The 19,420-nt window shown below is 53.5% G+C and overlaps 10 protein-coding genes across 10 annotated transcripts; 5 read left to right on the top strand and 5 right to left on the bottom strand.

Annotated features, from left to right (window-relative positions):
* Positions 1-896: 896 nt before the first annotated feature.
* On the top strand, positions 897-2,596 carry LAESUDRAFT_722014 (uncharacterized protein). Its single transcript, XM_040908117.1, has 7 exons — positions 897-1,082; positions 1,158-1,245; positions 1,322-1,442; positions 1,703-1,810; positions 1,863-1,942; positions 2,000-2,156; positions 2,240-2,596. Exons 1-7 carry the CDS (start codon positions 1,040-1,042, stop codon positions 2,504-2,506), a joined length of 864 nt encoding a protein of 287 aa, XP_040767604.1. The 5' UTR covers positions 897-1,039; the 3' UTR covers positions 2,507-2,596.
* Positions 2,449-4,101, bottom strand: LAESUDRAFT_722013 (DUF1753-domain-containing protein). The gene is made up of 4 exons (XM_040908116.1): positions 3,873-4,101; positions 3,672-3,812; positions 3,323-3,604; positions 2,449-3,266 (listed from the first exon to the last, which is right to left on the bottom strand). Exons 1-4 carry the CDS (start codon positions 3,972-3,974, stop codon positions 2,745-2,747), a joined length of 1,047 nt encoding a protein of 348 aa, XP_040767603.1. The 5' UTR covers positions 3,975-4,101; the 3' UTR covers positions 2,449-2,744.
* Positions 4,102-4,181: 80 nt separating this feature from the next.
* LAESUDRAFT_673477 (eukaryotic translation initiation factor 4E class II) lies at positions 4,182-5,584 on the top strand. Its single transcript, XM_040905529.1, has 5 exons — positions 4,182-4,538; positions 4,609-4,699; positions 4,755-5,191; positions 5,286-5,350; positions 5,404-5,584. The coding sequence occupies exons 1-5, from the start codon at positions 4,285-4,287 to the stop codon at positions 5,466-5,468; spliced, it is 912 nt and encodes a 303-aa protein (XP_040767602.1). The 5' UTR covers positions 4,182-4,284; the 3' UTR covers positions 5,469-5,584.
* Positions 5,358-5,874, bottom strand: LAESUDRAFT_462814 (uncharacterized protein). Its single transcript, XM_040902571.1, has one exon. The coding sequence runs from the start codon at positions 5,781-5,783 to the stop codon at positions 5,463-5,465; it is 321 nt and encodes a 106-aa protein (XP_040767601.1). The 5' UTR covers positions 5,784-5,874; the 3' UTR covers positions 5,358-5,462.
* LAESUDRAFT_673474 (TPT-domain-containing protein) lies at positions 5,571-8,423 on the bottom strand. The gene is made up of 2 exons (XM_040905528.1): positions 7,433-8,423; positions 5,571-7,129 (listed from the first exon to the last, which is right to left on the bottom strand). The coding sequence occupies exons 1-2, from the start codon at positions 8,090-8,092 to the stop codon at positions 5,966-5,968; spliced, it is 1,824 nt and encodes a 607-aa protein (XP_040767600.1). The 5' UTR covers positions 8,093-8,423; the 3' UTR covers positions 5,571-5,965.
* An 82-nt stretch (positions 8,424-8,505) lies between these two features.
* LAESUDRAFT_673473 (uncharacterized protein) lies at positions 8,506-10,767 on the top strand. Its single transcript, XM_040905527.1, has 2 exons — positions 8,506-10,268; positions 10,331-10,767. Exons 1-2 carry the CDS (start codon positions 8,821-8,823, stop codon positions 10,527-10,529), a joined length of 1,647 nt encoding a protein of 548 aa, XP_040767599.1. The 5' UTR covers positions 8,506-8,820; the 3' UTR covers positions 10,530-10,767.
* Positions 10,768-10,938: 171 nt separating this feature from the next.
* LAESUDRAFT_747883 (uncharacterized protein) lies at positions 10,939-12,508 on the top strand. Its single transcript, XM_040911492.1, has 5 exons — positions 10,939-11,003; positions 11,070-11,284; positions 11,344-11,431; positions 11,515-11,834; positions 11,892-12,508. Exons 2-5 carry the CDS (start codon positions 11,146-11,148, stop codon positions 12,356-12,358), a joined length of 1,014 nt encoding a protein of 337 aa, XP_040767598.1. The 5' UTR covers positions 10,939-11,003; positions 11,070-11,145; the 3' UTR covers positions 12,359-12,508.
* A 237-nt stretch (positions 12,509-12,745) lies between these two features.
* On the bottom strand, positions 12,746-14,826 carry LAESUDRAFT_673470 (uncharacterized protein; the record flags this gene model as incomplete). The annotated part of the gene is made up of 5 exons (XM_040905526.1): positions 12,746-12,882; positions 12,939-13,042; positions 13,095-13,165; positions 13,232-14,731; positions 14,785-14,826. Coding segments are annotated over 5 exons (1,854 nt in total), but the record flags the coding sequence as incomplete, so codon positions are not given.
* Positions 14,785-16,701, top strand: LAESUDRAFT_462721 (uncharacterized protein). Its single transcript, XM_040902570.1, has 8 exons — positions 14,785-15,119; positions 15,179-15,394; positions 15,448-15,564; positions 15,616-15,893; positions 15,950-16,068; positions 16,120-16,273; positions 16,339-16,417; positions 16,476-16,701. Exons 1-8 carry the CDS (start codon positions 15,057-15,059, stop codon positions 16,599-16,601), a joined length of 1,152 nt encoding a protein of 383 aa, XP_040767596.1. The 5' UTR covers positions 14,785-15,056; the 3' UTR covers positions 16,602-16,701.
* LAESUDRAFT_673467 (SIR2-domain-containing protein) lies at positions 16,271-19,314 on the bottom strand. Its single transcript, XM_040905525.1, has 16 exons — positions 18,966-19,314; positions 18,778-18,837; positions 18,638-18,720; positions 18,516-18,583; positions 18,333-18,436; positions 18,185-18,281; positions 18,100-18,134; positions 18,017-18,035; positions 17,848-17,920; positions 17,783-17,791; positions 17,421-17,720; positions 17,234-17,366; positions 17,153-17,178; positions 17,054-17,095; positions 16,833-17,005; positions 16,271-16,778 (listed from the first exon to the last, which is right to left on the bottom strand). The coding sequence occupies exons 1-16, from the start codon at positions 19,288-19,290 to the stop codon at positions 16,535-16,537; spliced, it is 1,791 nt and encodes a 596-aa protein (XP_040767595.1). The 5' UTR covers positions 19,291-19,314; the 3' UTR covers positions 16,271-16,534.
* Between the last annotated feature and the right edge of the window lie 106 nt (positions 19,315-19,420).

The following is a 19,420-nucleotide window of genomic DNA, read 5'->3' as shown; positions in this document are numbered from 1 at the left end:
ACATCACGTATACGCATATACTTGATTCCCGGCCACCGGCTGAATTAAACCCTGTGTCATGCTGCATTCGATCATGCATTGAAATGATTGCATTGTGGCTGTAGGTGTAATCATCCTTTAGCTTGCAGCCGCGAAAGTTGCCGACTTGTCATAGCGTTTGCTTGTATTTTTTCGCAGACTATTGATTAAGACTGTCTTCGTCTACAAAGACTGGTTTATGAGCCCATTCAAGCACTATTGATCGCCACAACCCGCGAGCTAGCTTCTCTACCCTCTAGCTGCAATGCTTTACAGCAACTTTCCGCTAGAATATCGCATCAAGCCAACTCAACAGCATGGAAAGGCCGCAGTAGCGCTCGAATGGAATTGAAACCATGGGCCTGTTTCTCCTGGGTGCCAAAACTAGGCTGTCTCATGAATCGGGTGCCACGGACATCTCGAAAGCGCGAAAATCTTACTTCTCATGCACTGTCGCAATACTCGGCAAATCACTGGTGAGAATATCACTCACTTGACGATGTTGGCGGTTCGGATGACTCTACCGTGCGTCTGTTCCGAACCCGAGTCACTTGCATTGTAGGTTGGTCTTAAGACCATGTTTCATTCGTCCGTGGTTTCGGATATATCTCTTTACAAGAATGAAAACTTTCTGCGATGGACAGGGATGGCTGCATTCCGCAGAATATGCGAATGGATATTTGGGATGCGTCTGGAGAAGCCTTGTGGCGCGCTACACGTGATCGCGTTGCGGGGCAGGGCGAATTATTTTGCCTCGCATTTCATCTCGGCATCGCAATTCCGAGTCAGTTCAACCACACGTCCATGGGATCTAGGCCTTGTGAATTATTACTAGCGCAACTGGCGCAATATCTGACATCACTGCCGCTGTATACCAACACATGTACACCAGACCTGCTGGTTTTCTGTGCGCAGGTAACACACTCGCTCATAGTGCTCACAACGAGCTCTTTCTGCGGCGAGGCAGTTGTGCCGTCAATCAAGATCCAATTCCGCTCATTTTTATTTCCGGAACGCGATCATGCCATACAATCCAGCGGCAGAGAATGCTCTCGGTACTTTGGGTGCGTAAGCTACTTTACCGCACCCTGAACCTCCTCGCCATTGTGTCTCATGCGAAATTACCGGCTGACTGACAGGTACAATATGTTGGACCCTCCAGCTCGTCCCACAAATATGGAAGAGCTGGCGTGCAAAGTCTACCGAAGGTCTCTCTGAAATTCTCGTGTACGATCTCCAGCACCCGCTGTTTTCCGGCATTCACCTCCCTAAATAACAGCTGATTGTAGTGATTTCTTGGCAGTTTCCTTTGGGGAGTGTCCGGCGTCCCCATGGGTGTCTATGCGATTGTGCAGAACCTCAACATACCGCTGATTCTTCAGCCACAATTATTTGGTATTCTTTGCTTTGCGGCTTGGGCGCAGGTAAGCACCCTGCGATCCTCAACCTCTCTTCGGCGATCCCGCCTATGCCGCCTCCACCTGTGACTGCTAGCGGAAAATGTGGCCTCCACATTGTTGGTGTCCTTTCGGAGGGCTGCTAGGTGCAGACAATAAGCGCATATAGCGGCCTCAACAGCCAGTCGCGCTTTATACACATCATCATTACTAGTGACTGGTGGAACAGCCTATACCCAATCCTGTCGTCTCAATATCAAGCAGTTTCCTAACATCTCCTTCCGCAGTGTCAGTACTACGGTCACAAGCGGTCATTGTCAGCTTGTATCATTATGTACATCACATGCTTGGTGGCTCTTGCTGGCTTCCAAGTAGGCATGGTCTATGCTGTGAGAGTGAGTGTGTGGGTCTTTTCATCGAGCAATCGCTGAGCCACATTCTATTTAGCCTTCTTACGAAAGGGGGAATGACGGTGGTGTCGAATTCTTCGGAATATTAAGCTCCGTGTTGATAGCGATCGCCCTCTTGTACGTCGATACTCTCTTGCTTCATATAAGCATGACTGACGGTTTTGCCGCCTGTAGACCACAATACTGGGAAATTTACCGCCGTCGCGAAGTAGTTGGCATCTCAGTTCCGTTCATGACGATAGACATGCTTGGCGGTGTCTTTAATGACCTTTCACTTGCCTTTAAGTCCGAATTCAATGTCATCGCCGGTGTCACTTATTCTTTGGTCGTCGTGCGTATTCCTGGATCACTTCCGAGCGCACTACGTCGTATTAACCCCTGTGGAACTTATCTCTTACTGTTTTGCGTGCATAGGTCATGGACGGTGTGGTCATCCTCCTCGCACTCATCCTCAACCCGCTGGCAAGGAGACGGCGTAAGCGAGCCGCACTCGCCGAGTGCTCGGAAGTGCCTCCGCTTGCCCAAGAGCAGTCTTCAGATGCTCAAGACGCAGACTCGACCGCCGACGAACGAGAGGCGGGCTCATCGACTCCAAAGCAGCCCGTCAAACTCGAAGATATCCAACACACGACCATAGACTGCGCTGAGATGAGAGAGATTATGCAAGTGGACAGGTGCTAAGATGTATCGTGCAATTCATTCATAGAATACCCCAACCTATAACTCAAATGCGCCCGAGAGGGTAGTGATGACATTACGATAGATTCCGCCCGACTATACTGTATAACTTGTTCGGGTTCTAACCAGACCACCTGAATGTACCATGCTTATATATACGTTCCCGTCAACTAGGTGCAACCAGCACAGCCGGCTGAGCACCATCCATCCCTAGAGTATGGTCGGACAATCCGCTGCGCAACTACACCCTGACACCCCGGCTTGAGCGTCTACTGCTACGGCTCGTGCTGCTGCTCTGACCCTCGTCAAGCGAGTCTCCACTCGTGCTGTCCTCGGTGCGAAGGTGTCCGCCGGCGGACAACTCTTCCTCGTCGAACAGTACCTCACTCATGTCGTCTGCGTCACCGCCCGCGCCCTTCGCGCTGGCGCTGGTCGCGCTAAGGCTCGAGCTCAGATTGGATTTGCCCGGCTTCGTGCGACGTGCACGTCCCGGGCCGGGAGCAGTGACGAAGTCGGCGAAGCTCGTGAGGGATCCTGTCTGGGCGTGTCCTTGGGGATGTGTCAAGCTTGACTGACGGCTGTGCATTTGCTGTGGAGCCCGCACAGGTAGGCGGTAGAAGTCCTCCACATCGTCGTCTTCGTCCTCCGGAAGACCGAAGGCCGTCGAAACAAGGATGGGAGACGGACGAGAACGAGGTAGGGAACGGTAAGAGCCCTTGCGGAGGTGAATGGCGTACGAGTAGAGGAGTGCAGCAAAGTAGATCTTTACAACGCATCGGTGAACTCTCGATTTCAACGAGGAATTCTCGGGTACTATACCTTTACGAGCCAACCAAGAACAATGACAGCAGTTGCCAAGCCTTTCTCTTCATCCCAGATTTCCATAGCCGCCTGCTCTCGCTGCTCCTGCGTCATGTTGTGGTTGACGAGTCCGGCGCCGGCCTTCATCATCTCCTCTTGCGCAGCGGAGTTGGCTTGACGGCGGCCATCATGGGGAGTATACATCCACCACATGACCGCGAAGAAGACGAGCCATGCCGTCGAGATGACGTGGTCAGCAAAGAACAGGTGCGCAAAGTATAGGGTATGCTTCGGATTTTCCTGTCGTGCAAGGAGCATCGTAAGTTCGGCTTTACATTACCGATATGTTGAGCAACAGGACACGAACCCCAGATGTTGATTTGAGCCCCCATACTAGAGCAGCGAGGCCTAATACGGAGTAGATGTATAGACTGAGTTGGGCTGCGGAACCGCCTGCCCCTGTGAAGGCGGCGACGAGGCCATATATGCCTGCGACCTTGTTCAAGACCTATAATCTCAGACGTATGAACACTTCAAGCGCAAAAACAGATATTTCCTGACGTCGTACAGCGAAGAGTAGAACGATGGTAACAGCTGTCTTGAGATCAAGGAACCCAAGGGCGGATGAGAGTGGCCGGAGGCGCCATTCCGGACGCAGTGTAAGTTTCATGGACAGTATTACAGAGAGAATCTGCTGTTGGTCATAAATTGAGACGTCGACGAGCTGTAGCAGAGGTAAAAGGCAAAGAGCGACAGATTATGTGGTGTAGTCGGGAGAGCGCGTCGATGACCGACCCGGAGCTCGCACGGCGGCACGCGCTCAATTTCTCTCACATTTCTCTAAGTCCTCGTCCGCGACCGCCTCCTCGCCCTCCCCCCACCGAGCTCGCCCTTTGATTCAAGTCCATTGAATATAGCAAACCTGTATCCTTATTACTCTTGCCATTGTTTCTCCTCGTTGCCTCTTATCGCTGGTGTCGATGGCTGGCTACTTTTCCAACCACTCGCAGTCCCGCTTCCTCGCCAACTCCAACGCAAATTCGACCACCACTACCCAACAGCCGGTGGCACCAAATCCGCCATCGACGGCAACGCGTCCGCGAGCGCCGTCGTCCAAACACTTCTCTACCTCTGTCCCATCCACTTCTGGCGACGAGAAATCCCTGAGCAGAGATCGGACGGCAACAAATGGGAGTCCGAAGGGTGGCCTTGTAGTACACCCGCTCCGACATACGTATGTTCGTGCCCTCCCCTACTCACGGTTGTGCTAACTGCTAATCTGTATGGAACTAACTCGCCCTCAGCTGGGTGTTCTGGTTCCGCCAGCAGCGTGGCCCTGGCACGAGAACTATAAATTATGAAGAAGGCATCAAGAAGGTTTCTGCGTTTGGCTCGGTACGTATCCGTAACGGTTCAACGCATAGTAACACGCTATACGAGCTCCCTATAGGTTGAGTCCTTCTGGTCACTTTGGACGCATCTCAACCCACCCTCCAGCCTCCTTCCCACCACCGACTACCTCCTCTTCCACTCGGGCATCCGTCGGCCTGTATGGGAGGACCCGCTCAACATCGGAGGCGGCAAGTGGATAATTCGCCTGCGGAAGGGCGTTGCCGACCGTATATGGGAAGACCTCATTCTTGCCATTGTCGGCGACCAGTTCTCTGATTGTGCAGCATCGGGGGATGCGTCTCCTACTGATGGCACACAGGGAGGAGTGAAGGAGAAGGAAAAGACGGAAGAAAATGGTGCTGCTGCGAATGCGGACACCCCTCCCGGAGACTGGCCTGAGATCTGCGGGTGTACTATTAGTGTGAGACAGAACGAGGATATCATTTCTGTATGGAACAAGTCGGACGCGGATGCGCGAGTGAAGGAGAAAGTAAAGTGCGTCTTCTCACTTGCATGTATGTCGCCTTCAAAACTGTCTGACGGAACGTAAAATTCCATGTGACCGGTGTCTGCCGCAATCGTCAACTAGAGAGACCATAAAACGGGCTCTCAACCTTCCTGCGAGCATCGTTATGGAATATAAATCCAATAACGGTGCGTCCGCAAAATATTGTTGGGCATTCAACTGGCTGATGCTCCTCCAACAGATTCTATGCAGGACAAGTCGAGTTTCCGGGTGCCTGCAAGCGTCGACCGTACGCCATTATCATGACAGAAAATGACGGAGCACGTCGATTCTCCACTTGTATAACGTGTGTACGACGATACTGCTATCGTGCCTTGTACGAATCGTCTCCCGCTGCAAAAAGAGTTGGCATGAAAGTTCATTCCTGTCCAAGCAAGGAGTCATACGACGGAAACGACTAGTGAGAACAAACATCTGCATGAGAGCTCGTGTTCCGTGCGTCATATTTACATGAAGGAGATCACAGAGTACGCAACTATGCAACGTTAAAAGTGTCACTATGTTAAGCATAACTGAACAATCCATGCATAAATACAGTCCGCTCGCTTGCAAGCAAAACATTCAAAGAGCGTCGTCGAGCGAACCGCGGGTGAGGTACGTGTCGAGAAACGATGGCAAAGCCATCTCTCTCTCGCCGCCGTCATGCGATTGTCGGGCGCATAGCACAATCACTATCGCCCCTGTCTAGTAAAAATCCAAGATGTCCGAAGCACACTTTACGTCTATGTAATGTCCGTGAAACACTATGCAACAACAGTTGCCCTTGGTGGGGCCGGGTTGGGATGGTAATGCGGGGGCGGATGTCCAGTCACCATCGAGCCACGCCGGTTTATCGGCCATGTTTCTTCAGCCGGCGGCGAGTCCAGCGACGGCGGTGGAGACGGGTACAGGTCTACGGGTGACACAGCCACACCGGGCTTGGTGCCCGTCGACGCAGGCGGCGTGATCTGTATGCGGAGGTTGGGCGCGTTATGAGTCTGGGAGTACGAGAGTGGACGTGCGCGGTGGGTGGGACGCGGTTGTGACTGTGACTGTCGGCGCGGCGGAAGACTCTGGGAAACGGGCGACATTATCGCATGTGCAGCAGCGGTGGGCTGCGCACGCGGACGGCCATACGCTGATGTCATGCCCACGTCCGCGCGCATGTCCACGGCGATCGCAGGCGGGGGCGCTGGCACGTCTCTGAGCTCGGGCCTAGTGCTGTATGGAAGCTCCAGTGCACGAGCGGCAGCCACCCGACGCATGCTTCGCTCGCCCTGCTCGACGTCACTCTTCGCCTGATTATACATGTACAGCCCGGCAAACGTGAGCGCGATGCCGCACGCCTGGACTGGGTGTACGGGCTGCGCGAACCACGCGATGGCGATGCAGATGACGGCGACGCGCTTGATGAGCGACGCGATGCTGTACGTGACGGGCGAGGTTTGGGCCAGCAGTACGAATGCGATGATGTTCTGCGCAAAGTGCACCGTTCCGTTCGCGAGGAAGTTGTACAGCACCGAATGGTGGGAGCCCCCGTCGTGCGCGGGGTGACCAATGTGTGTGGGGTCGCGGATCATGGCCAGCAGTGCCGGAAGGTCAGTATACACCCAGATCGGGACCATCAATACAAACGCCATGCTCGACGAATAAAACAGCAAGTTGAGCTTGTCCAACTTGTGCGAGGAGGCCGCGACCGCACCAGGCCCGGACGGCATAATCTTCTTGAAGAAGATATTCGAGCTCACGAAGACAAGTGCGGAGCCAAATGCACAAAGAAGCCCGATCGCGTTAGACACGGACATGTCGAAGCTGCAGGCGAGCATCACGCCAATGGTGAGGGGGAGTAGGGAAAGGTACGTCTTCGGTGAGTAGCGCACGCGGAAGAGCAGCGCGTAGGCCGCAACGGTGAACAACGGGGACAGAGCCTGAAAACAAGAATTAGAACACTGCAAATACCTGACCATGAAGTAAATCGGCATGACGTCGACTATCTGCTCCCCACTGGCAGGTCCGGCACAATCCTCTGACCTCCAACTCCAGCGTAACAAATTCTGCGCCAGATTGGGCCCAGAAGGTGTGGGGCGCGGACCAGATGATTCCATCAGGCGACCCATATTTGCATATCAAAATGCAATGATCGCATACTATCGCCGCCACGGAATCACAGTCATTGGTCGCAGATAGCCGAGCATTGATGCGGTAACGATTGGAAACACGAGAATGCTCACCTTGATTGTATGGACAGTGCTGACCGGTATCCGCGAAATGGCCATACTGGAGAAAATGTGTCCCCCGACCTGGAAGCAGCCCATCGGCAACGTGCTATTGAAGATAGCTCTCGTAGGGAGTTTGAACTTGGAAAACCGCACGGCGGGGCTCATGAAGAGCAGGCAGTAGCCAGCGACGAAGCCGAACTGCACAAAAGTCAAGGTGATGGGATAGCGGAACTGCGTGAGGATGACCTTGCCCGTATTCGAGGAAAGCGCGGAGGTGGAGTACCATAGCGTGCAGAGGAGCGCGAACCGCACGGTGGCAGGGGACGGTATGATGCCGGGGAGTCCTGACGCTTGGGACAATGTCGGTCGGGCAAGTAGATTAGACCTCATCAAGTCGCCTTGTGCCCAAGACGGGAGTCTGCGCATCAGACTCCTCTTCACGCTCCTGAAACGCATGGCCGCATTGCCGTGCAATGTCTCCGCGCTTTCCCAAGGGTGCTTTTCGCTGTTGCCATGAACGGGCAGTGCCTGATTGGAGCTCGAGACGAGGCTGGCCAGCCAGCTGTTGTTCTTCGCGAGGTGCGGCTTTTCATGAGGAGTCTGAGCTGTCCACGCTGGACCACCAGCGGACCGGTGATACGGTGCGGACGCAGAATTCTCGAGACCTTCCATCGAGTGATGCCGACGATGTTTGCAGTGAAGTTACAGGCAGGCGGCGAAGCAGTCCGATATGCCAGATGTCGGAGAAATCTACAGCAGTCTCATCCAAGAGGGGAGAGTAGGGATACAGCCGCGAGGGGGACGAGTGCTCACTAGGGAAATCTAGGGTAGACCTGAGTATTAAGAGTTCGACCGACGTTCCTGGTCCGCTTAGGGTCCACGTCGGTGGCTGGGAGTTATTTATGCATATTTGTTGCGGATTTAGGAGATTGATGTTATCAATCTGGGGCCCCTTGCAAACGAATGTTGGAAACCGTGAGGCCCTGGGCGAGTCCAGTATGAATTTCACGACGCATTGATTTGAGGTAATAAGCCAGAGCGCGAGGGCGGGGCACCTGCATTCCTTGGGAGAGGGGTGTCCGGGGACGTTTGATGGCGCATGACCTGGGTCACCAGGCAATGGTCTAGCCGGATTCTCGCCAAGGGAGCGGTCAGTTTGACGCACTTCTCCTATGGATAACGATCTATGACTGTCTATATCCTCCACCAATGGCTTTACCTTCGCCGCACGTCGTTTCTCTTTCCCAACCTCCTCGTTCCCCTCTCCCGAGATCTCTCCGCCACCACAATCTCCTGTGCTCTCCACATAGGTTCTCCACATCCATATCCGAGTCCGAACCCAACCTGCGCATATATACCCCACGGGGACCCACCCTCGGGACCTGATTAGCTTGCCTACAATGAGTGCTCCTCCAGACCCCTTCGCCTCGCCCTCCAGCAGCCCGTCGCTCAGCCCGACGCGCTCCCGTCGACTCTCCGCCAGGAGAGGCTCCATGACAGCTGCCGATCCCTGGGGCACCCACACTAGCATCAACGATGACCCAAACAGAGCTACCTCGAGCAGACTCACCATCGTGCGCGTGCCTCCCCCCGCCGAGGAAGACGCCAGCCAGAAGAAACACAGGCGCCATGGCAGCAATACATCCATTGGTTCTACTCCTTCTGGGAGGGGCGAGGGCCAGCGTGTGAGCTTCGCCTTCACGTCCTTCTCGCAGCCATCGCCCAACGCGACTCCGCATGCCAATAGTCCAACCTCGTCTCCCCGCATCCGCCCACAGTCGCCAACCCTTGGTCATCGCTACTCCGGCTCGTTTCTCAATCTGAGCAAGCTGTCTCCGGAGCAGCTCTTGGACATTGCTCATCAGTCGTGCAATCCGCGACCAAGCGTCGGTAGCGGGGGTAGCCCTGTGCCTCCCTCGCCTGTATCCTTCACACCACTCCCGGACAACATCATCCTTCCTTTCATTGACCGACCGAGTGAAGTCACTCAACTCATCACCATTCCTCCCAATTCAAGACTCTTCGCGCTTCTCGCTCAAACGTTCCCTGCTGAAGCGAGGACGCCCACCGGCAAAGAGTCTGCTGATAGTCTCTTGTCCCGGGACCCGAAGCAATGGACCTTCGCGGAGCTTGAGTACTGGATGAAGAATGTCGACCGGGACGTGGCTGATGACGTGTTGTGGGTCGGGAAAGCGCGAACCTGCATCATGGCCAAGAGCGAGTTGATTTGGGAGCGCATTAAAGGTGCTCTAGGCGTACCGCCAGAGCTGGACGTTGATGAAGAGATTCCTTCCATGAATGAGCCAGGATACCTATCCACGCCTTTGACGCCCGAGAGCGAACGGTATCCTGCCGTATTCGAACCCCCCAGCCCGTTGCTTGCTGTCAATCCCGCTCTCTCTCCGAGCCCGGAACGCCAAGACATTGTCATCGAGCCTGTTGTCGCCACCAACGCGAATGTGACCCGCCCGCCGCCTTCGTCCACGCTCGACGTGTCTGCTTCACACGAGTTGCACGACGTCCGGGAGGAAGACGAGGAGGAAGCAGAAGGCGGCAGCTCGAGTGATATCGGCCACAATGAGCAGCGCGAGATACAAGGCTTGAGGATCGTCACCAGTCCTATATCCCTGCGCTCGCAGAACTATGGGCCGAGCCCTAGCGGCTCGCCTGCGTTTGTGCCCCTCGGCAGTCCAGCGTCCCCCAGTCCAATGACTGTTCCGCGCTCGATGAGAGGTGTCTCACAGGACGGGGACACCCCGTATGATGCGCTCCAGGAACGCGGACCTGGACATCCGCTCTTCCCGAGCAGCTTTGCACAGTTGTCCATACAACCTACTTTGCGCAACAAGTCAGTCTTCTGTTTGTTTCATATCAAGCGCATATGCTCACGTGTTATGCTCTTCGTGGCAGCATACATTCTCGAGCACAGAGCATGTGGAACCCGCCAGCTCCGGCGTTCAGCAATCCAAATGTAATCCGCATGGGTGTGCAGCGCGCTGCCAGTAGCAGCGGCCGCCCTTTCAGGCCGGATTGGGCACAAGGATATGACCCGGCACGTCACGAGTACGCTGTTGCGTCGAGCGCGGATAGCGTCAGTGCGATGGATTGAGTAGGATTTTGTCTCGTCATGATTGGGAGGATGGTCTTTGCATGAGTGTGGTTCCCGGTTTGGGTTCTGCGTGATGCCATTTCATGAACATCATGAACATGTTTCTTCATACATAAATAGTTCATAGGCTCTTGTGCGTCATGTCGACATTACGTTTGCGCTTTTCAGCAAATGTCTCTGTGTGCCTTGTATTTATTCGCTGTGAATATCGAAAGTGATGTCGTCGTCGTCGTGCAAGCTCATACTAATGCTTTGAGCGAGAATATTTGGCTTTCGACGGCGTCGAGCTCGTAGATAATCAGAAAGCAGAGGAAAGCCTACGGACGAACGCGCACCGGTCCGGTCACATGCTCAGTGTTACGGCGCTTAGCATACAAGCGCCCGAGCCTGCTTTCGCTACGCCACCGCAACCAAAACGAAACCCGCTCGCCTTCAATTGCCATCTTGCTGCACGACATCACAAGGCTGCATACGGTATTGCTGGCTGTCTTTGCTGCAACTTAGTTTCTCGGGATTCACGCCTTTTATCTGCCTATCTAGCAGTGAATACCCTGCCCGACCCTACGCATCGCAGCTCACCGTAGAACCGTTCACTACACTGCAAGCACCGAACGACATGCCACCTCAGCCAGGCGTATTCTCAATCTCATACAGCACGGCGCAGAAGACGCGGACCTCGGGCGGTGCTGAGATCATAGACATGACCGGCCCTTACCATCACCACCAGCCGACTGCAGGACCGAGCCGGATCCATGGTAGGCTTCTCGCGACAAATCCACCACCACATCGATCAAACCGTGTTCCCTCTGCACAGGTAGTCAAATCGACGACCTGAAGAAAGACAAGCGGAAGAGAGAGATCGCTGGCAGGCTGGGCAAGGAGATGAGTGACCGGCGCGACGAGTGAGTGACACCGATATCCCTCCGCCACACCGCACAGTACAGAAACTCACTGCATGATGCGCTCTCGCGTGCATCCGCTACAGCGCTGGGAGGTACTATACAGAGATGATATCGGACCTGCACAGCACGTCCATTCAGCTCTCCACGCGCCCGGAGACGCTGCCCGCCTACAACCTGCGTCTGTACCCCATATCGCTCGAGCGCTCGGCGCTGCTCGCGTCCTTGGTCGTGCAGGAGAAGCACATGCTGGATATGGTCCAGACCGCGTATGACGACGAGCGGGAGAAAGTCGAGCACGAGTGGCGGAAGGGCAGGGAACGCATTCGGGAGCGCCTTCTGGAGGGTATCGAGGAGCGCCGGCGACGCGCGCGGGAGGAGAAGGATGGCGAGGGGGCAGTTTCAGGCACGTTCTCCACATACTCTCTCAGACACTAATTCCAACAACTGCTTGGGATCGCAGACGTTGGCTTGGACTCACAATCTCGAGCACACAACACGCGGAAGCTACGAAATAAGCTTGGGGGCACCTCCCCTCCACCGACACCTCTGTCCGGAGTGGGTACAAGCTACCTCACAAATGGCACGCTCTCCATCTCCACAGGCGCTGCCAGCTCAGGCCCCCTCCTCAACCCACACTCACTGCACGTCGACGAGCTGCCTTCCCCATTCCCTCTTCCGCTGACCTCCACCCACTCCGCACACAGCGCGGGGTACGGATATGGCAATGGTCCGGGCGCCACTGGCAATGGACGGAGGCGAGCGAAAGGCGGAGGAAGGGAGAACCAGACCGTGGGCGGGCTCGGGAAGAGTCTTACGATCCTGAACACTGTCAAGGAGCAGGAGGTTGAGCAGGACCTGAATGAGATCAGGAGAGGGAACAAGAGGAGGCGGGTCGCTGCCACGACGCTTGGAAGCAAGAATCAGTGATTGACGATCGTGACGTTGGGCATCGGCGGTCAATGTCGCAGCAGTGCATAGAGCATCACAGGATGGACTCTATTTTGCCGGGTTCTTTTTTTGTTGAGTAGAGATCTAACTTAATAATTGATCATGGACGCCAGAAAGATTTACTCACTGACGAGTGTCGCAGGACAACCATAAGTGCGAACAGATTTGCGCAACAATACGCTGAAAGGGACAAGCCCTTGACATGGCTACAGTGAAATACAAAACAAGAAATTATGTACAATCTCCAGCCAAACGTGGTGTAGGGACAAGACCAAGAACGAAGATGTTAAGCAGAGAGCACACGTTGCTCACTGTACAAGAAAAGTGCTTCTGTAATACACGTCATGTTCGCGACTCGTTCTTTCCGCGGACGACCAGACCGCCGTCGAAGGAAGCAACAACCCAGCCGTCTTGCTGCAGAGCGTTCTTGATCGCCGGACCGAGGACGCCCACGCCGTTCACGGAGTGCGTACCGCGGCCAGTGATAACCCGCAGCGGTTTGGCTAACATGGTGGAGGTGGGTAGACGGAACATAACGAAAAACGTATGATAAACGTACAAGGAGAAGATCCGGACTCTCGTAAAATGTCCTTGACGATATAGACGGCTTCGACAATCGTAGTCCCATGGAGATCAACGGTACCTCCATTGACGGACGTCGTTCTGTCATTTCCGCGGTAAATTCTATGCAAATGCGGAAAATGAAGTAGGTTACCGCTTAGCCTGGACTATCTCCATCGCAGCGCCTAACTGTTCCTGTAACGCTTGCTGCTGCAGCTCACGAGCCTGCATGGCGTGGACGCCACGCTCAATAAACATAACCAGACATTGTACGCAGACCATATTACGCACCCTCTCTGCATAGTACAAAGCGATCTCCCCACCGCGCGTCTTCGTATTCCCTTTCTGCCACGCTCTCCCGGCCTCCTTTAATGCTTTCCTTCTGCTCTCCTTCAGCTCTTGCATCCCACGCTGCCTGCTAGCCGATATAAGCTCGCCGACGTCGCCCTTTCCGCCCTTGCCGAGGCCGTTTCCGCCCCCGCGCACCTTGCGCTTGTACGCAGGTATAACCTCGACCAACGGGTGTGGGCCTGACGGCTGCCGCTGAGGCACCGTCTTCCATGCATTCGCCGGTGGCTGCATGATGCGATTGTCATTCTCAGGAGAGCGAGGCCGTATGTGGGGAGGTGGAGGGGCCGGAGGAGGGCCCGACGGAAGGTTTATACGAAGTGTCTTCGCAGGGCCATAAGCGGCAAACGATGGGTGGCGAGGAGATTGCGCTGCGGGCGAATGGTACACGCCCCATGCGAATTCACCAGAGGTGGAATCGCTGTCGAGCTCTCGGATGATCCCGACGATGTCGAGCGCCGTGTCGGGCTGGCCTTGCGTGGCACGGAGAGCTAACTGAGCATCCTCCATCATCTGATCGCGTTCCTCCGTGTTCAGCTCTGCGTGTTCAGGCATGGAGTTGAGAACGTCAAACATGGTGAACAGAGACGTTGTGTCACCAGGCATGAGTTCTAACTCCAGCTCCGAGCTGGACGCGCCGGACGTGGATGCTATCGAACGGAGGGCAGCACGGACAGCCTTCGCCGGGGTAGCATTCTCAGGAGAGTGGAAGACGGACTGGAAGTACGAAGCGGGATGAGTGGGTATCAAGGCGGAGAGGTAGGACGCGACGGACGACAGCTGCGTCCACGGATCGGGTACAGCGGGACGAGGCGACATCGGCGGCGTACGTTCGCGCTGCTTCTGGCGGACATCGATGAGCGTGAACGTTGTTCCGCGTTTCTTGTTCTTCTTTGCTGCTTTCTGAGGCGCTTTCTTTGTCTCAACCGTAAGCCATTGAGCGTTATAGTCCTCTGGAATGTCTAAATCATCTAATCCTTCGAGACCACGTTCTTCGAGCTCTCGCACATATTCAGCTGAGAGTACATGCTCGACAGCTGATTCCATGTCCAGATCATCCGCGTTTCCAAGATCCTTGAGCACCCTCTTGAGTTTGGAGGTCGGGACATCAGGGAAGGCTGCCTGCAGGAACCCGAGCGGGGAAGCGAATGATTGTTGACTAGAGGAGTCAGACGAAGAGCTGGAAGTCGTGGTGCTACCGCCCGGGGATAGGACATCAGGAAAGCTGCTGGCGCCGTCACTGACAGAGTATGGTGATATGTGTGCACTGGAGAGTTGTTCAGATAGAATGTCTTCACCCTGGATTTCCTTCTCCGCTTGGGCAGCTAGTCGCATCAAGATATCCCAAAGAGACTGCATCTGATTTGCTGAGTCGGAAAGATCATCGTAATCCGCAATTATTGCCGCGATGAGCGAGCTGTCTAGCGGAGGAGAGAATTCGGCCTGCAATGGCTTCGATGGGCGGATATTTTTCGCAATGAAAAATTGTGGCGCACCTGAAGGATGTCGAGAGTGGTGGATTGCGGCAGCGAGCCCATCGTTATCATCGGATAGATGTTCGTGAAAGAAAAAAGCGTATGATCACAAGAATCTGGGGAGAGGGGACAAACCACGAGCGGCCAGAGGTAAGGTAGTTGTGCGCTGCACTGCAACGTGCGAGCCACCAGCCGCCGCCTAAAACGGCAATGCCGTCAATCACGAAGTGCTTCAAGTCGTGACCCGCACCACCTGTGGCTGCTCGACAACTACCTATTCCTCAGACGTTACGATGGTCGTAAAGGACGAGTCCGACGACGACAATCATGACGAAAGCTACAGTAATGAGCAAAATGTGGGCTGATCTGCGACCTTCGAGCTAGTCCGACTCTGCTGAGCTTACTTTCAAACAAGAAACGGAAAAGAAGAAGAACCGTTGCGAAAAGACATTCGATGTCGGAAGTCACGAAGCCCTTACTCGACATGTCTCCTTTATTCGAGTCCCTTTATGAGCGGATGGACGCGTTAAATGAACAGGGATCATTCGAGGCTATTATCGAATCCTCGATCCCGGAGTATCTACGAGCACAGCGCGTCCTACAGGATCACTTTGCAGACCGGACCATCTCAGTGGGCAATTTCTCAACCAATATAGTCATGGAGAAATACTGAGCCATTTGCAGGGGCGGCTTATTATACCGCTTAGTCGCGCTGAGATGAGAGATCATATGAAGATGGTCTCAATACACCCTCAATCCTATATATTCACACTGCTATCTCGGAAAATGAGCTCACAGCCTGTATGTATCTCGCTTCCCAGGTCCGGATAGAGTTGATTGACCGATACACAGCCTTCCCTCCGCGCTCGTATATTAGAGCCTCCGTCGATGACGCCAAGCGGATGTACCGTCACACCGTTGCCTCCACTGCGATCAGCACCGGCTATCAATCCTCAAGTCCTCGATGCACTGTATGTAATCAAGACTACTCCATATGAGCGATCGTTCCTTTCTCGGATCAAGGGATTCCAGCCGTCCCTCGCACCTGGCGCGATCGCAGTCGATTGGGAGACAAGAAGTCCATGGATGGAGCTCATGAACGATATTCGCGAACATTACTCCTTGATGCAGTACGTGCCGCTGTGACTGGTGAAAATGATGTTTGCTTGACTAACTTGCATTGCAGTCCAGATCGTGATCAGCCAAACGAGACGATTGCACCTATTGAATATGTCTCCTTGCGTGCAAGCCACCTTAGACAGGTCCACGATCTCCTGCGGCGCACCTTTTGGGAGGGTATCGATGGTACCATTCTCCTTATGTGCAACTCCTCGCGAAACTGAACTTTATCTTAAGTTAGTGACTCCATTGATTACTCGCCAGAAAAATGCACAGTTATCGCGACGTACAAGCAGCTCGTCGTCGGCGTGGCAATAATGAGCTCACCTCAGGAGATTTACATCACATATCTTGCCGTCCGTTCAGGTTGGGAAAACAGCCAGATTGCCACGTACGCAGTTTCAGCATCGAGATCATATAAATATAGGACTAGTCTAATGGTCGTGCGCTGTCCAGATCAATGCTATATCATCTAATTACGCTAAATCCCAATAGAGATATCACTCTACATGTGTCCATCAACAACCCCGCTATGGTGAGTGAACTTCATAAGTCATTTCGCGATGTACCGTAAGTCTCATCCTTCCTCCTAGCTCTTGTACAACCAATTCGGTTTCAAGGCTGAGCAGTTCATCGTCGGATTCTACGAGGACTATCTTGATCCGCTGTCACGGGCCTCGAAGAATGCATTCCGCCTGCGCTTACGACGATGGGGATGATTCGAGTCATCTTCTAGACCAGTCCTCGCCTTCTTGATTTTACGGGTTTGGCTTGATTCTGCAGACGTCGGTGTGGCAGTTCCAGATGGCGAGCCATCATCGGACTGGCTTTCGTACTGTCGCGCTATCTCTTCGACCCATTTGCCGCCTTCAGCCCCTTGGAATAACCAGACGTGACTGCGACCACGTCAGTATAACGAATGGAACGACTAAAGGAAGCCGGACTCATACCTATCCCCGACACGTTGCGGCTCAGATCGTTCAACTTCTCGCGCGGATCTCTTTGCAGTCTTGCCTTCGAGTACAGAAGGGATCGCACGCCTTGTCGGCACTGCCGGCAAGTCCCACTCGAGCTTGCGAGCCAGATGCATTACGATGTCGTCTGCGTTTCCGAGGAGAACGATCTAGGAGAGGCGTTGGCGTTGGAAAGACAACTGTAATACCGCGCTCACGTCTGGGTTAATGTGTTTAATGGGAGTCTTGTTGATGAGGATCTGGAGAGATATTTGTTACAATTTTCGAAGATGGCTCAAAAGATTGGTTTGTCTGACCTGGGGAACCGAATGGGGCAGATGGGCTTGGCAAAACATGAGAAATAGGCGACACATCGCATAGATTATACCTGTTCTTACCTATAATGTCTGAAACAGGGGATACCTTGAGGGAGGTACCGATAATGATCAGCAAGTCGATCTCTTGCCGGTCCTCCAATAGCGCCCGGTCAAACTCGTCGCTGAGCTTCTCGCCAAAGAAAGTGATATCCGGCTGGAAGCAGCACTGTCGTAAGGCACGTTTCAACAGCAGGGAATCACGTCATACCTTCATGATGCCTGGAGGATACGGCGGCGTGCCGGGCTCTTCATCGTCGCTATCCCATTCCATGCCACGCCGTTTTTTCGCTTTCTTCTTAGGACTCGCTTTGGCCTGAGCGACAGCTGACGTGGAAATGCACCTCTTGCATAACGGGACTTCCTGGTTTAGGATATCTTCTTCGATGTCTGTGCCGGGTACCTTTATCTTGCAGTTGAGACAAGATGCTGTGGCAAAGGACCCATGACACTGCAAAACGCGCTTTACGCCCGCCAGCGTCTCTAAGGTATCGATGTTCTGCGTGTAGTTCTGTAAATCACAGCGTGATTGCGAATCAGAACAACCCGAGGTGGTTACGGAAGTGGTCATACTCGTAAGAGCTGGCAATAGACTTGAGTTAGTCTGTGTCATGTCGCATTGCAGGAGAATGAGCCACCTTTCCCTTGTCTTCTATTGCTTTGATGAAGCGATGACATGGAGAGGGTATAAAGTTTGACGGGTATATTTTACTGTGATACGTTCAGCGACAGCTCAGTGACAAGCGCGAACCGACGTTACCTAGCGAAGGAGCTGGATGAAAGTTCGAATGATCAGTGAGCTTGAACGTACTCTCAGGAACAAGCACTGACTAGAATACTGAAGAGACTAGTTAGTTCATTGCAGAGTTCGCGGCTTTTTAGAAGCTCACCAGCCGGATTTTCCCGAAAATAGTGTATATCGAACCTATAGCCGAATCAGCACCATTGACACTGCAAGATTGAAGAACAACACACATCTGTTGAGGATCATCGAGATCATACTCCCCACTTTCCTGCAGTGAGGCATACAACCCATTACGAGAACGGAAGTCGGGAATGCCACAAGATACACCTGCCACAGCGTCAGATGCACATGAAACTAGTGATACGGGATATAGCTTACTGATTCCTGCACCAGTCAGGACCAGGATGCGCTTTCGCTTCCGAATGAGGCTAACCGCGTCGTCGATTGTATTATATTCCGGCAGTTTCTCTCTAGATTGTAATCTGCAAAATCCCATTCGGCAGAGCCGGCAGATACGTTAGCCGGTTGGATATGCGTACGAGTGATTTGATCGGCACTGACTCTCGAGAAAGGGCTACCCGCAGAAAGTATAACAAGGTCCTCAAGGGCTTACACCTGAGCTCCGGGCACTGTGAGAGTCCATATATCAGTAGCGATATCGCGGCAGAAGAGTAAAATCTGACCAGATATACGCCGAACGCATATAGCAACTTCGGAATAGGAATGTCTCTCTTCACTACGTACTCCTGTATGAAGGATGCAATGCCTTTTCAAACACGTCAGCTTTCGTGAGAGCAAGCGATGAAGTTGCTGAGCTGTTCACCGAATTCCTTGAGCCACTTTGTCATTTCCTTGATTTCCTGCTTTGACCACGAGGACTGAGCTGTTTAATGTCGTCGATCAGCACATTCATTCAGTCATGGGCATTTAGAAAGGAACACAGCCTCTCTGTCGGAGGCATTATGTACACACGGGATTCGCCTGCCTCCCAGGTAAATCCCCGATACTCACCCTCTCGCAGCAGAGCATCCCACTCTGACATGCCTTCATCGTCTTCAGTGTCATCGCCATCAAAGTATGCGGACCCCATGTCCACTTCGTCATTGTCTTCGCTTGTTTGTTCTCCATGGGCGTCGCTAGCAAAACTTTCGAGAAGGTCTTCGATCACCTCCGGATCCGCTTCGACAACTTCTGCCGCGTCAAGGAACGCCTGCACCTGTAATGCATATATACTACTGATGTTTCGTTTACGTGGCTCTCGTGGCTCGTTACGAATTGATGAGGAAGCGCCATTGACTTGCTGGGAAGAAGAACTTGTGGGTGGGTAGTGGTCCATGCGATGTGTCTGTCTGTAAACAATATAAAAGGCGATCACGAGACTTGAGATCACTTTTCTGTTCTCTCTTTTAGACACGGCAGACATGATGCGATTTAAAAATGTGGAAAATAGTGTGGGAATGTCGGCT

The sequence above is a fragment of the Laetiporus sulphureus genome (assembly GCF_001632365.1).
Source record: "Laetiporus sulphureus 93-53 unplaced genomic scaffold LAESUscaffold_6, whole genome shotgun sequence".
Classification (NCBI taxonomy): Eukaryota; Fungi; Basidiomycota; class Agaricomycetes; order Polyporales; family Laetiporaceae; genus Laetiporus; species Laetiporus sulphureus.
This window is presented reverse-complemented; position numbering and strand designations above follow the sequence as displayed.